Here is a 16,905-nt window from a genome sequence, read left to right as displayed (position 1 = left end):
GATATTAGTGGATGTGCAGGTAAAACTTTGGATGTGGAAGGCTCCTTTAGGGCCTTGGATAGAGGCAAGGGAGGAGGTGTGGGCACAGGTTTTTACAGTTCCTGCAGTGGCAGGGGAAAGTGCCAGGATGGGAGGGTGGGTTGTAGGGGGCGCTTGGACCTGACCAGGTAGTCACGGAGGAAACTGTATTTGCGGAAGGCGGAAAGGGGTGGGGAGGGAAATACATCCCTGGTGGTGGGATCTTTTTGGAGGTGATGGAAATGTCGGCGGATGATTTGGTTTATGCGAATGTTTGTAGGGTGGAAGGTGAGTAGCAGGGGCGTTTTTTCCTTGTTACGGTTGGAGGGGTGGGGTCTGAGGGCGGAGGTGCGAGATGTGGACGAGATGCGTTGGAGGGCATCTTTAACCACGTGGGAAGGGAAATTGCGGTCTCTAAAGAACGAGGCCATCTGGTGTGTTCTGTGGTGGAACTGGTCCTCCTGGGAGGAATTGGGAATACGGCATGGCATTTTTGCAAGAGGTAGGGTAGGAAGAGTAGCTGTGGGAGTCGGTAGGTTTGTAGAAAAATGTCAATGTCAAGTCGGTCGTCATTAATGGAAATGGAGAGTCCAGGAAGGGGAGGAAGGTATCAGAGATGGTCCAGGTAAATTTAAGGTCAAGGTGGAATGTGTTGGTGAAGTTGATGAATTGCTCAACCTCCTTACAGGAGCACGAGGTGGTGCCAATGCAGTCATCAATGTAGCGGAGGAAGAGGTGGGGAGTGGTGCTGGTGTAATTACGGAAGATGAACTATTCTACGTAGCCAACAAAGAGACAGGAATGGCTGGGGCCCATACGTGTGTCCTTGGCTACCCCTTTGGTCTGGAGGAAGTGGAGGATTCGAAGGAAAAATTGTTAAGTGTGAGGACCAGTTCGGCCAAACGAATGAGAGTGTCGGTGGAAGGGTACTGTTGGGGAGGTCTGGAAAGGAAAAAACAGAGGGCTTGGAGGTCCTGGTCATGGTGGATAGAGGTGTAGAGGGATTGGATATCCATGGTGAAGATGAGGCATTGGGGGCCGGGGAAACGGAAGTCTTGGAGGAGGTGGAGGGCATGGGTGGTGTCTCGAACGTATGTGGGGAGTTCCTGGACTAGGGGGGATAGGACAGTGTCGAGGTAGTAGAGATGAGTTCAGTGGAGCAGGAGCATGCTGAGACAATGGGTCGGCCAGGGTGGTCAGGCTTGTGGATCTTGGGAAGGAGGTAGAACCGGGCAGTGCGGGGTTCCTGGACTATGAGGTTGGAAACTGTGGGTGGGAGATCTCCTGAGGTTTTGAGGTTCTGTATAGTCTGGGAGATAATGGTTTGGTGATGGGGGGTGGGGGGTGGGGTCATGGTCGAGGGGGCAGTAGGAAGAGGTGTCCTTGAGTTGGTGTTTGGCTTCAGCGGTGTAGAGGTCAGTGCGCCAGACTACCACTGCGCCCCCTTTATCCGCTGGCTTGATGATGAGGTTGAGATTGGAGCAGAAGGATTGGAGGGCTGCGCGTTGTGAGGGTGAGAGGTTGGAGTGGGGGAGGGGGATAGACAGGTTGAGGCGGTTAATGTCCCGGCGGCAGTTGGAAATGAAGAGGTGGAGGGCAGGTAATAGGCCAGCGCGGGGTGTCCAGGTGGATACAGTATGTTGGAGGTGGGCGGGAATCCTGATTGTGAAAGTAAGCTTGGAGGCAGAGGTGATGGAAGAATTGTTCGACGTCACGGTGTGTATTAAATTCATTGATGCGTGGACGGAGGGGGATGAAGGTGAGTCTTTTGCTGAGGACTGATTGTTTGTCCTCAGTGAGGGGGAGGTCTTGGGGAATGGTGAAAACTCGACAGGGCTGGGGGCTGGGATCTGGTGTGGGTGTGGAGCTGGGAGAGGGGGCGGAACCTGTAACTGGAGTGGGTGTGATGGTGGGGGGAATGGGGGTGGAGTCATGAGCAGGGGTAGTGTTCCCCTTGGGATTCTGTGGGGTGGGGATAGTGACAGTGGGGTCTGTGGGGGGGCGTGTCAGCAGAATGCAGGTGAGTGGCGCTGGTGGGGGCGGAAGTGGTGGTGACCATGGCAGTCATGATGGCGCAAGTCACTGAGCCTATGGCATCAGCCATGATGTGAGGGGCGGAAGTGATGTCACGTGTGATGCATGAGGAATTTTGAGGGGTGGAAGTGGTTGTGGGAGTGGCCATGATGAGGGCGGAAGTGACATCATCAATCACCGTGGGGATGGTAGCTGCATCAGCCGCATGGCTAATGGTGTCTGAGTCGTTTCCAAAGCCAGGGGAATCTGCCGAAATGTTTGAGGAGCGCTGGTTATGGAGGTGGGTAGATATAAGTTTGTTGTACTTACAGTTTTTGATGTTTGAGATGGAATTGAAATACTGTTTGTTGCGAGTATGAATTCTCCTGAGGATGTAGTACAGAGTGGGTCCTTTGCAATTCTGAGAGAGTGTGGCCCTCAGCTGAGGCAGGGCTGACTGTAAAGAGGTTAGGTGCCAGCGCATTGCAGCGAGCGTGGAGCGGATGATCATGAAGGAGAACTGTTGCTGGTGTTTTTGAATCTGTAGTCTGAACTGTTTGTCCTGTTCGGGTCCGAACTCTGCTGGTTTAAAGGTGGTCCGGAGTCCGTGTGGGTTGAGTTGGTTAGGGAGGCAGGCACTGAGGAAGCAAATGTGGCTGTGGCAGCGAGTTTGTTTCACGACATGGTTGAAGAGCTTCAGGGCAGAGGAAATGACCTGGGAGTTGCAGTGGGAGAGGGACTCCCTGGGATTCTTGTAGAGAGAGGAGGAAAACTTCTTCAAGGCAGGCATCCTTGCAAGAGGATTCGCAGTAGGGTTGAAATCAACGAGGTAAAATGAACCAGGCCAGGTGTTAGAAGTTGCAGTGGGTATTTCTTTGGGAATAGTGACCACAATTCTGTAAATTTGAGAATACTCATAGACAAAGATGAGAGTGATCCTAAGGGACAAGTACTAAACTGGACCAAGGCCAATTATATCAACATTAGGCTGGAGCCGGGAAATGTGGATTGGACACAGCTATTTGAAGGAAAATCCACATCTGATATGTGGGAGGCTTTCAAAGATAGGTTGAAGATAGTGCAGCATAGGCATGTCCCTTTGAAAACAAGGAATAGGAAAGGCAGGAATTGTGAACTGTGGATGGCAGGATAAATTGTGTGGCTAGCCAAGAGCAAAAGGGAAGTGTACATAAGGTCCAGACAGCTAAGAACAGAACGGACCTTGGAGGAATATTGGGAAAGGAGGACCAATGTTAAATGAGGAATCAAGGGGTCTAAAAGGGGTCATGAAATAACTTTAGCGAGCATAATTAAGGAGAATCTCAAGACTTTTTATTCGTATATAAGAAGCAGGAAGGTAACCCGAAAGGGTTGATCCACGAAAGGATAAGGAAGGAAGGTTGTGTATCGAACCTGAGAAAATAGGTGAGATTCTCAATGATTACTTTGCATCAGTGTTCACTGAGGAATGGGAGGTGATGCATGCCGAGATTAGAGACAGAAGTTTGTTTACTCTGGATAACGTTGACATAAGGAGGGAAGATGTGTTGGGTCAGCTAAAGGATATTCAGATGGTCAAATCCCCAGGTCCAGATGGAATCTATTTCAAGTTGCTGAGGGAGGCAAGAAAGGAAATAGCTAGGACCCTGACAGATATCTTTGTAGGATCCTTAAACATAGGTGAGGTGCCGGAGGACTGGAGGGTTGCTCATGTTGTCCCCCTGTACAAGAAAGGTAGTAGGGATATTCCAGGTAACTACAGACCAGTGAGCCTGACATCAGTGGTGGGAAAATTGCTGGAGAAGGTACTGAGGGATAGGATCTATTTAAATTTGGAAAAGAATGGGCTTATCAGTGATAGGCAACATGGTTTTGTGCGGGGTAGATCGTGCTTTGCCAACTTAATAGAGTTCTTTGAGTAAGTGACCAAGTTGATAGATGAAGGAAGGGCTGTAGATGTCATGAAGTAAAAAATGAGGTCTGCAGATGCTGGAGATCACAGCTGAAAATGTGTTGCTGGTTAAAAATGCTGCCTAACCTGCTGTGCTTTAACCAGCAACACATTTTCAGCTGTAGATGTCATATACATGGACTTTCGTAAGGCGTTTGATAAGGTTTCCCATGGTAAACTAGTGTAGAAAGTAAAGTCACATGGTTTGCAGGGTGTTCCAGGTAGGTGGATAAAGAACTGGTTGAGCAACTGGAGACAGAGAGTAGGAGTTGAAGGGAATTTCTCTAAATAGAGAAAGGTGACCAGTGGTGTTCCACAGGGATCAGTGCTGGAGTCACTGTTGTTTGTGACATACATAAATGATCTAGAAGAGGGGCAATGTTGGTATGATGAGCAAGTTTGCAGATTGGTGGAGTAGCAGAAGATTGATTAGATTAGACTTACAGTGTGGAAACAGGCCCTTCGGCCCAACAAGTCCACACCGACCCGCCGAAGCGCAACCCACCCATACCCCTACATATTACCCCTTACCTAACACTACGGGCAATTTAGCTTGGCCAATTCACCTGACCCGCACATCTTTGGACTGTGGGAGGAAACCGGAGCACCCGGAGGAAACCCACACAGACACGGGGAGAACGTGCAAACTCCACACAGTCAGTCGCCTGAGTCGGGAATTGAACCCGGGTCTACAGGCGCTGTGAGGCAGCAGTGCTAACCACTGTGCCACCGTGCCGCCCACGGTGGAGTAGCAGAAAGCATAAGGGACTGTCAGAGAATACAGGAGAATATAGATAGACTGGAGAGTTGGGCGGAGAAGTGGCAGATGGAGTTCAATCAAGGTAAATGTTAGGCGATGCATTTTGTGAAGTCTAATTCTACAGCAAACTATACTGTAAATGGAAGAGCCTTGGGAAAAGTTGATGAGCAGAGAGATCTGGGAGTTCAGTTCCATTGTACCCTGAAGGTGGCAGCACAGGTGAATAAAGTGGTCAAGAAGCCATATGGTATGCTAGCCTTCATCAGACGGGGTATTGAGTGTAAGAATGGCAGGTCATGTTAAAATTGTACAAGACATTAGTTCGGCTGCACTTAGAATACTGTGTACAGTTCTGGTTGCCACATTACCAAGCTAGAAGGACAAGTGCAAAAAAATCATGGGACACCACTTTGGCAAATTCCCCTCCAAGCCCCACCCATCCTCTCTTGGAACTATGTTACAATCCTTTTGTTGTCGTTAAGTCAAAATCCTGGAACTCCCTTCCTGATGGCCCTTGGGGTGTCCTACATCCGAAGAACTGCAATGAGTCAAGAAGACAGCTCACTGTCAACATCTTTAGGGCAGTTGGGGATGGACTATTACTGCTGGCTCAGCTAGTGATATAAATATTCTATGAATAAATTTAAAAAAGATAAAATTAAACTTTCATCTGCAACAAGCTATAATGGCTAGATGAACATGTATTGCTACTAACTTATCTTAATTATACAATTTTGAGGTTGTAATCTTGGAAAAAGAATTGTCAGTGCCCTAACTGTGAATCTGACAGTGACACCTGGGAGCCTCACATTCAAAGTTAAATATGGAAATCTCAAATATCATTTTAATGACTTGAACTTCCACTTTTTGTGCCATTAGTCTCACTGAAAATATCTTTGAAAAGTTATGTTGTGTTGAATGAGTTATAACTAGCTTTGAATAGCATGTCAGCATTATTATTACTGACTACACCTCTGGCCTTGAAATCTAATTTTATATATATTGCATATAAAAGTTCTCCAGTATGATAAACATGTCATAGATTTAAAAATAACATTTTTAAAGTTTGATATTTCAACTTCTGCTGTCGCCCCATATATATTTATTTTGATCTTTGTTAAATGCTTAAAAACGATCAGTGCTTTGTCATTCCTGATTAGCTGTCTGTCAGCATTCTTTAGTGTGATTGGGTGCTTAACCTGTTTGATGATAATCTTGTTGCTTGATGCCAAACATCCCTCATAGTTGACACCAATAATTTGTTACATGTTGTGGATGGCTTTCTATAAAATAACAAGTGCCAGCCTTTTTGCTGATTACCTCAAATCCAGACCAATAAAGTTGGAGTATACTTAATATATTGTCTTTAGGAAATAATTAACAAAAATGAATTGACTAATTGGTAAAGATAACTTTAAAAAAAGTTAAAATGATATTAAAACATTCCGATGTCAGCAGAATGATCTACATAAATTTGCCAATAAATTTAACTGCATAACCTGATGATAATTGAATTTGGGCAGCATCCTTCTGCAGTAGCTCAAAATATTCGTTTCATATTAAAAACGACTGTTAGTCGTTCATGAGAAAACATAAGCAGAGTGCCTTAATTTCTACCACCTTTGCAATGGTTATGATTATAGTATCATCTTTAAAATTGTGCTGATCTGTAGGGGTTAATACATATCAGTATGCAACTGATGTCAGTTTTCAGATGGTGAATGTCATTTGCTTCTTTTTAGCTGTGGCAACCTGCTGACTGAATCGTTTACAGCCTTTGTAGCCCCCTCTAGGGGTTCTGGATCAGCAGCTAGCAAAGCCAGCCCAGCTGTACAGAGAGCCACTGATGTGCTGCATGACCTTGGCAAACTGAAAAGAGAAATGCATGGAATTCTACAGGTAATGACACATTTGCAAGCAAGTTGTTGGAAATTACAGCCTTTTGCTACAAATACAAATAGAGGAATTTGAATTACAAATGCAAAAAAGTACATTGAAATTTTATACAGAATAATAGCTGGTCAGGTACAGTAAGAAATAAGATCATGAAGTGAAATTAAAATGGAAAATACTGAATAGACTCCCCAGATATGTTAGTATTGGGCAAATGAGGAAAGGAAAGGAACATTTTAAGTCAGATATCTATAATGGCATTTGTTCCCTCCACAGATACTGCCACACCCTCTGAGTGTTTCTAGCATGGTCTGTTTTACTTCCAGATTTCCAACATCTACTGTCATGAATGTAACTATAAGCCTCCAAATCCAACAAATAACAAATCCCCAAGACACTTATTCACATTTGTAGTTGATCACTTGGCTAATTGTTATTTTGGAGAAAAGAAATACTGTGTTATGTTGTTTGATGGAATTTACTTACAATGCAGGAATATGCATTAATTTGCATTTATAGTTTATCTCCATGAGTCTGTATATAAAATGATTTGCATAATGAGTTGAGTGGATAATACCTGGTAATATAGAGCATGAGTATGTGATAGCACTAGTGTCACCCTGGTCCTTGAAATGCAGAATTATAGCAAAATAATTTGGAGTTCATAGGGAAAATAATAGCTGGGAGGCGATGGCTTAGTGGTATTGTCGTATGAACTGTTAATTCAGAGACCTGGATAATGATCCTGGAACCCGGGTTCGAATCCTGCCATGGCAGTTGATGAAATTTGAATTCAATAAATATCTGGAATGATGATCATGAATCCATTCCCCATTGTCGGAGAAAATCCATTGGATCACTCATGTCCTTTAGGGAAGGAAACTGCCATCCTTACCTGGTCTGGCCTATATGTGACTCCAGACCCACAGTAATGTGGTTGATTCTTAACTGCCCTCTTGGAAAATCAGGGATGAGCAATAAATGCTGCCTAGCCAACAATGCCCTCACCCCATGAACGAATAAAGAAAAAATAAAATGTGGCTTTGAGAGGGAAGAATGGTCAGTGCCATATATAAAGTCATGAATAGAATGGTGCATAGTTAGGAGGGAGTTCCAAAGCAGTAATAAAATCAAGGGTTTGATAACATCTCATACGTTGTCATATAAACAACTCAGGTAATTTATTTATACCATCTGAACTTCCATTTTGAATTATGCTTCCTTTATAAAAATACTTTATAAAAATAAATTATTTGGTTTTTATATACTTGGTGGAAACTTTAATTTTCCAGTGAAAAGCCTCATATGCCTATATCAGGGAATGGATTTTAAAAACCGTTTTGTGATACTGCATAATACTAATCACAAATATCACTTTTTTTGCAGGTAGATATTTAATCATGCATAGCCTAATTAGTTTTGCTAAATAATGCACGCAATTGCCTATGTTAGAGTCTTCCTCTGTTAGCTCTCTGGAGTCGTCAGATTGTTCACTTTACAATATTTTTGGTTAGAATTTGTCGTATTCATTTTGAACCCATTCAATATTTTTCTTGCATTTTACCAGTGTGAAAAGTTATATTGAAAGATATTGGAAATTTGCAGCACAAGCCATGCTTTGTCTTCTGTATAACAAAATGCCAACATCAGTTGGAGTCAAAGAGTCATAGTGATGTACAACACGTAAACAGACCCTTCAGTCTCACTCGTCCGTGCCAACCAGATACCCTAAACTAACATAGTCCCATTTGCCAGCATTTGGCTAATGAGCCTCTACACCCTTCTATTTATATACACATCCAGATGCCTTTTAAATGTCATTACTGTACTACTTCCTCTGCAGCTCACTCCATACACAGATCACCCTTTGTGTGAAAGGGTTGTCCCTTTGGTCTCTTTTAATCTTTCCCTTCTACCATAAACCTGTGCCTTCTAGTTCAGGACACTCCCTCCCCCCTCAGGGAAAAGGTGTTGTTGATTTACCATATCCATGCACCTCATGAATTTATAAACTTTATTTTAAGTTCCCATACCATACATTACTAAATGGGCGGCATGGTGGCTCAGTGGTTAGCATTGCTGTTTGTCAGCACCAGGGAGCTGGAGTCGATTCCAACCTCAGGTGACTGTGTGTTTGGAATTGCACATTCTCCCCGGGTCTGTGTGGGTTTCCTCCAGGTGCTCTGGTTTCATCCCACAGTTCAAAGATGCGCAGGTTAGGTGAATTGGCCTTGCTAAATTGCCCCATAGTGTTCAGGGATGTATAACTTCAGTGCATTAGTTAGGGGGAATGTCGAGTAATAGGGTAGAGGAATGGGTCTGGGTAGGTTACTCTTCGGAGGGTTGGTGTGAACTTGTTGGGCCAAATGGCCTGTTTCCACACTGTAGGGATTCTATGATTCTTCTATGAAATAATGTTTTGACAAGACCATGCTTAAGTTAGGAACACAATTAAATATTTGTATCCAAATTGGCATCACAATAAGGTTGCCCCTTCCATTTGCTGGCTATCTTCTGAAGCAAACTTCATTAATTTTTTTTTAAAAGTTCACTTGTGGCATGCTGTTAGAAAGACCAGCATTTGTTGCCCATTCCTAACTGCTGTTAAACTCTGGTGGTGATCATTCATCCATAACCAATGTCATCTGTGAGTCAGTACACTAGTGGTACTGTTACAAGGAAGCCAATCAAGTCATCGTTGTCCTGGAAGGTTTTAAGAGTCAGACCTCACCTTGAACCTTGTAGATCAGAGACAGAGTGTTGGGAGTCAGAAACATGTTGTACACCACAGAATGCACCTTCACTTGTAGGTATTGTGTTTACATGTTTTTTAAAACATCATAATTTTGGGTTTGCGTCATATTTCGAATTGTATTATTTGAGTTGTATTATTAATTCTTCCCATGTTTAGATTAGATTCTCAACAGTGTGGAAACAGGCCATTCAGCCCAATAAGTCCACATTTACCCTCCGAAGAGGAACCCACCCAGACCCATTTCCATCTGACTAATGTACCTAACACTATGGGCAATTTAGTATGGCCAATTCACCTACACATCTTTGGACTGTGGGAGGAAACTGGAGCACCTCGTCTCACAATAGTTAGAGAGTATAGAAGAATAACAAAAACCCAAAGATTAATTTGATTTTAACATTTGAAAACATTTGAATCTATACACAGTACACAACATACTTTTCCAAAAGAACTTGCTGTGGGAAACATTCATTTCCATGTGAGGCATGAGGCAGACTTGACCCTTGATGATTCATATGATGGGCTTGCTCAATCAGCTGATCTCCAAGCTGTACCAGCTTGTTCTTCCATGACTAAACCACATTTGTAGTATTATAAGTTGTTTGCAAAAGGATAAAGTTACAAATCATAAAATACTTTTGGAAGTTCTTTGACATTATAGACCGTCTTCTGTTAAATTAGGACCAGCAGTTAGGTTTTGACGATTTCAATGTTCATAGATGTTTCCACCAAAGGAACTCAGTGAAGACTTTGCACCAAATGAATTTTCTTAAAGTATCCTGAATGAAATTAATCTATTAATTAATTGAAACTCAAATGATTGGTGTTTCATATCAATAAGTCACTTTACTTTTAGTTAATTAGCTTTTTTTAGTTTTATATTCTGAAATTTATCTTCAGATCAGATCAATAAGTGCACCACACACAACAGGAATTAAGCTTATTGAATGCTACAATTGGATCATTGAACTTAGTTGTTTTTGTTTTACTCAGATCTCGAGCGAGGTTCCCTAATTTGCTACCATTCCAGACGGAATACTCCAAATCATAAATTTTCCAGTTATGAGTGATGAATGGGCTCCCTTTCATTCACATACCCACTTGGTAGATTGCAACAAAGTTAACTTCGAAAACGATCCCTTTACTTGGGAATACCTGTTTCTCAGACCCAAAAGAACATTTGTTTTAAAAGGAGTCAACTTAACCAGGTTTTCAGAATTAAATTTATTAATTGCTAATTAGGGCAGCACGGTGGCTCAGTAGTGAGCACTGTTGCCTCAGTGCCAGGGACCCAGGTTTGATTCCCGCCTTAGACGACTGTATGGAGTTTGCACATTCTCCCCATGTCTGTGTGGGTTTTCTCCGGTTGCTCCAGTTTCCTCCCACAGTCCAAAGATGTGTAGGTGAATTGGCCATACTAAATTGCCCATAGTGTTAGGTACATTAGTCAGATGTAAGGACTCAAAGCCCTCCGCTTCCTCCTTTCCCGCCGCACCAACCAGTACCCTTCTACTGACACCCTCCTTCGACTGACTGAACTGGTCCTCATCCTGAATAACTTCTCTTTCCAATCCTCCCACTTCCTCCAAACTAAAGGAGTTGCCATGGGCACCCGCATGGGCCCCAGCTATGCCTGTCTCTTCGTAGGATATGTGGAACAGTCCATCTTCCGCAATTACACTGGCACCACCCCCACCTTTTCCTCCGCTACATCGATGACTGTATCGGTGCTGCCTCGTGCTCCCACGAGGAGGATGAACAGTTCATCAACTTTACCAACACCTTCCATCCCGACCTCAAATTCACCTGGACTGTCTCAGACTCCTCCCTCCCCTTCCTAGACCTTTCCAATTCTATCTCGGGCGACTGACTCAACACAGACATCCACTATAAACCGACTGACTCCCACGGCTACCTGGACTACACCTCCTCCCACCCTGCCCCCTGTAAAAACGCCATCCCATATTCCCAATTCCTTCGCCTCCACCGCATCTGCTCCCAGGAGGACCAGTTCCAATACCGTACAGCCCAGATGGCGTCCTTCTTCAAGGACCGTAGATTCCCCCCAGACGTGATCGATGATGCCCTCCACCACATCTCCTCCACTTCCCGCTCCTCCGCCCTTGAGCCCCGCCCCTCCAACCACCACCAAGACAGAACCTCACTGGTTCTCACCTACCACCCCACCAACCTCCGTATACAGCGTATCATCCGCCGCCATTTCCGCCAACTCCAAACGGACCCCACCACCAGGGATATATTTCCCTTCCCTTCCCTATCAGCATTCCGCAAAGACCACTCCCTTCGTGACTCCCTTGTCAGGTCCACACCCACCACCAACCCAACCTCCACCCCCGGCACCTTTCCCTGCAACCGCAGGAAATGCAAAACTTGCGCCCACACCTCCTCCCTTACTTCTCTCCAAGGCCCCAAGGGATCCTTCCATATCCGCCACAAGTTCACCTGTACCTCCACACACATCATCTATCGCATCCGCTGCACCTGATATGGCCTCCTCTACATTGGGGAGACGGGCCGCCTACTTGCGGAACACTTCAGGGAACACCTCTGGGATGCCCGGACCAACCAACCCAACCACCCCGTGGCTCAACACTTTAACTCTCCCTCCCACTCCACTGAGGACATGCAGGTCCTTGGACTCCTCCATCGTTAGAACATAACAACACGACGGTTGGAGGAAGAGCGCCTCATCTTCCGCCTGGGAACCCTCCAACCACAAGGGATGAACTCAGATTTCTCCAGTTTCCTCATTTCCCCTCCCCCCACCTTGTCTCAGTTGATTCCCTCGAACTCAGCACCGCTCTCCTAACCTGCAATCTTCTTCCTAACCTCTCCGCCCCCACCCCACTCCGGCCTATCACCCTCATCTTGACCTCCTTCCACCCATCACATCTCCATCGCCCCTCCCCCAAGTCCCTCCTCCCTACCTTTTTTCTTAGCCTGCCTGGCACACTCTCCTCATTCCTGATGAAGGGCTCTGGCCCAAAACGTCGAATCTCCTGTTCCTTGGATGCTGCCTGACCTGCTGTGCTTTAACCAGCAACACATTTTCAGCTCTGATCTCCAGCATCTGCAGACCTCACTTTTTACATTAGTCAGATGGAAATGAGTCTGGGTGGGTTCCTCTTCGGAGGGTAAATGTGGACCTATTGGGCTGAATGGCCTGTTTCCACACTGTAGAGAATCTAATCTAAACATGGGAAGAATTAATAATACAACTCCAAGATTAGAAATATGATGCAAACCCAAAATTATGATTTTTTAAAAAACACAGATACTCTGAATTGTTCACAAAAAGCAGATAGTTACATGTTGTGGTCATTTTAGTGGAGGTTATTAGTGGAGTTGATGCTGATACTTAACTAATAAATTCAAGTTCAAGATGCTTAATTTTGCAGGTTGTTTGAGATTATGTTGTTCTGGTTCCCTTCATCTGTGACTTTCAGGGTTAGAGAGAGTCCTTTTGTTTTACTTTATTTTCTTTGGCTTGCTAATCAGCTGATTTCAAGTACTCAGAGTTAGGAAGTCCCTTTTACCTGTCACACAGGGTGACTACGGGATAGTTTTTTGATATGACCTTCACAGAGTGATATTGTTGAAATGCAAGCTAGCAGACATTGGTACCTTTGTCCATCGACACATGAGAAGCTCAGTCCACTCTGTTTTGACTTGCCACTTCAACCTTTGGAGGGTTGATGTTTGTCGCTCTCATTGTATACTTAGGTGCAACATTCCAAGGGGGTTTCTCACCAGACAGCCTCTTAACTTGCTTTAGCAGCCATTTTTGGCTATATCAGCCCTCTAGTAAACATTTTTCAGAATTACAATCAATAATAGTATTTACTGATTTATCATGTTAGTATTAAACTCATGTCATGAACAAAATGAAGTATATTTGGTTGCAAACCATGAAAAATTTGTAAAGTTGTCACATTTCAAGGTAGAGGAAAATGCTAATTCTGATAGCTGCTTCTTGCTATAGTGAATAGAAATGAGTTTTTTTTATGTTAAAGTGAAACTGTGCTGCAAAGATAGAAATCTATCCAGGATGAGAAATTTTGAAATTTGACTCTTGGATCTTGTGCCTTTCAAGGTGCTATTGATATCTGTTATAGATGTTTGGATTTTATATTTAAATGCCATTGATTTAATTATAAGAGCCAAGAATTTAAAATCATTGCTCTATTATCTGCATTCATTGTTTTGTTTCAGTGAAGTCAGAATGTTTCAAACTGATTCTGTTCTACAGAGCATTTAATAGTTATCATGTTATCTCTTTTAGGAGGCAGAGCATTGGCAATCTGACCTGCAAGACATCAAGGTTTGTCTTTTGATTTTTCCTAAAATACTTACAATATTTTCAGCTTATATTCAGCTATTCAGGTGGCACATCGAGACAAAAATAAAAATTACAAAAAGACTGACAGCAAGATGTGACCACTCATTTACTTTTTTTCTCTCTTGATTCCCTTTCTCTCAAATAGAATGCCAAGCTGAGCAACAGCCACAAGTCTATTGACTCGGCATGTCTGCAACATCATCTGGTGAGTTGCCATGGAGATTACTCCCCTGTTCACTTCTGCTGTATGTTCGATCCTGAATCCCGCCCCCACCCCTACCCCCAAAATTGAGTTTTGTCATATTTCACGTTGGCAGTTCTCCATTAGATTTTCATCTCCCTGTGCCATGTGAACCATTTTAAAATTACAGTAAAGAATTCTCATGATTGCTTTTCAACACTCAAACACTGTATCCGGTCTTTGTCTTCAGCATTTGTCAGAGTACACGATCAAAAATGAAATGCAACCTAATTATTTTGGTCAATGTAACTTTCTCCACCAGCACCCGCACTTTACATTAGTGCATATCAGTAATCTACATAATGTAGTTAGCTTTTTTTGTTAAAACAAGAAAGCTTTTTTTGTCACTTTGACAATTCAGTCCCCTCATAGAGTCATAGAGATATACAGCATGGAAACAGACCCTTCGGTCCAACCTGTCCATGTCGACCAGATATCCCAACCCAATCTAGTCCCACCTGCCAATGCTTGGCCCATATCCCTCCAAACCCTTCCTATTCATATACCCATCCAAATGCCTCTTAAATGTTGCAATTGTACCAGCCTCTACCACTTCCTCTGGCAGCTCATTCCATACATGTACCATCCTCTGTGTGAAAAAGTTGCCCTTTAGGTCTCTTTTATATCTTTCCCCTCTCACCCTAAACCTATGTCCTCTAGTTCTGGACTCCCCGACCCCAGGGAAAAGACTTTGTCTATTTACCCTATCCATGCCCCTCATAATTTTGTAAATCTCTAAGGTCACCCATCAGCCTCTGACGCTCCAGGGAAAACAGCCCCAGCCTATTAAGCCTCTCCCTCCAATTTTGGTATCATCTGCAAACTTATTAACGGTACCTCTTATACTTGTATCCAAATCATTTATGTAAATGACAAAAAGTAGAGGGCCCAGCACCGATCTTTGTGGCACTCCACTGGTCACAGGCCTCCAATCTGAAAAACAACCCTACACCACCACTCTGTCTTCTATCTTTTCACCAGTTCTGTATCCAAATGGTGAGTTCTCCCTGTATTCCGTGAGATCTAAGCTTGCTAATCAGTCTCCCATGGGGAACCTTGTCGAACGCCTTACTGAAGTCCATATAGATCACATCTACCGCTCTGCCCTCATCAATCCTCTTTGTTACTACTTCAAAAATCTCAATCAAGTTAGTGAGACATGATTTTCCCCACAGAAAGCAATGTTGACTATCCCTAATTAATCTTGCCTTTCCAAATACATGTACATCCTGTCCCTCAGGATTCCCTCCAACAACACCAACGTCAGGCTCACTGGGCTGTAGTTCCCTGGCTTGTCCTTACCACCCTTCTTAAACAGTGGCACCATGTTATCCAACCTCCAGTCTTCCGGCACCTCACCTGTGACTATTGATGATACAAATATCTCAGCAAGAGGCTCAACAATCATTTCTCTAGCTTCCCACAGCGTTCTAGGGTACACCTGATCATGTCCTGGGGATTTATCCACCTTTACGCATTCCAAGACATCCAACACTTGCTCCTCTTTAAGATGTCACCATCTATTTCCCTACGTTCTATATCTTCCATGTCCTTTTCCACAGTAAATACTTATGCCCATCTTCTGTGGCTCCACACAAAGGCCGCCTTGCTGATCTTTGAGGGGCTTTATTCTCTGCCCGGTTACCCTTTTGCCCTTAATGTATTTGTGAAAACCCTTTGGATTCTCCTTAATTCTATTTGCCAAAGCTATCTCACGGCCCCTTTTTGCCCTCCTGATTTCCCTCTTAAATATACTCCTCCTGCCTTTATACTCTTCTGAGGATTCACTCGATCTATCCTGTCTATACCTTAGATATGCTTCCTTCTTTTTCTTATCCAAACCCTCAATTTCTTTAGTCATCCAGCATTCCCTATACCTAACAGTCTTTCCTTTCACCCTTAAAGGAATATGCTTTCTCTGGATTCTCATTATCTAATTTCTGAAAGCTTCCCATTTTCCAGCCGTCCCTTTACCTGTGAACATGCCCCCAATCAGCTGTCAAAAGTGATTTGACTCTTCAGTGTTGTACAGTTCCACAATTGCCAATCACCCTCCACTGTTTAAGTCTTCATGAATGTAAGATGGATATTCAAGTGCATTGGCATCAATGCTGCCTTCAGAAATTTCCCACAAGGGCCAGAGTATCTTACAGATTCACTTACTAGCTTGGAATTGAGGCACTCAATTTGGAAAAGGAAGTTTTTCTTTAATAAATTTAAATGCTTCTTCATTTTCGGTTCACTTTAAATAAAGTTGAGGACTCTCCAAATTTGGTACTGTGTTGACAGTCACAGATTTCTGTTGTGATAATTTGTATAACAAATACCATATTGATCTTTAATGGTGGCGTAAAGTTGCATTTGCATATAAATTTTAAAAATGGCTTAATTTGTACAGATGCACCAAAAGTTTTTTGCTTGCCAGAAGAGTGCCAGAATCTACAGTAAAGCTACCAACCTTTGTATTCATAACCATGTTTGTTGTTAGTAAAGTATGAGATAGATGCATCACTTTTTTGTGAGCTGCAAAAACGGTAAGGATGACATTGCTAATTTTGTGAATGGCTACTATACCATAATCATCATAAACATCAGGCAAAGTCTTGCCTTTTCTCACTTAAGATTGAGATTTGCATACAATGGACTCCCCTTCCAAACTAAAATGACATTAAGGACGGAATTTTCCCACTAGGGGTGGGAAAAGGAGTTGGGCCGATTTCTGAATCCCAAACCTACCCCCCAGAATGAAGCAGCCTTTCATGGATTTTGACCAAGGCAAGGAAGCAAGGTATCTTCAGCTCGAAGTGCCAAGTGGATAATCCATTTCAGCCGCCTTAGCAGTCCCCAGCATAACAGATACCAGCCTTAAGCCAATTTCATTCCGCATGATATCAAAAGACAGTTGGACACACTG

General features: G+C 43.5%; 1 protein-coding gene across 3 annotated transcripts in view; it reads left to right on the top strand.

The window, feature by feature from the left end:
* kiaa0586 (KIAA0586 ortholog) overlaps positions 1–16,905 on the top strand; it is a 533,649-nt gene that overhangs the window by 223,662 nt on the left and 293,082 nt on the right. For all 3 annotated transcript variants that reach the window (XM_060829108.1, XM_060829107.1, XM_060829109.1), the window contains exons 10-12: positions 6,485–6,641; positions 13,694–13,732; positions 13,896–13,955. In XM_060829108.1, coding sequence (XP_060685091.1) covers positions 6,485–6,641; positions 13,694–13,732; positions 13,896–13,955 — 256 coding nt within the window. The remainder of the gene's footprint in view (positions 1–6,484; positions 6,642–13,693; positions 13,733–13,895; positions 13,956–16,905) is intronic.

This window comes from Hemiscyllium ocellatum, chromosome 8 (assembly GCF_020745735.1).
Source record: "Hemiscyllium ocellatum isolate sHemOce1 chromosome 8, sHemOce1.pat.X.cur, whole genome shotgun sequence".
NCBI lineage: Eukaryota > Metazoa > Chordata > Chondrichthyes > Orectolobiformes > Hemiscylliidae > Hemiscyllium > Hemiscyllium ocellatum.
This window is presented reverse-complemented; position numbering and strand designations above follow the sequence as displayed.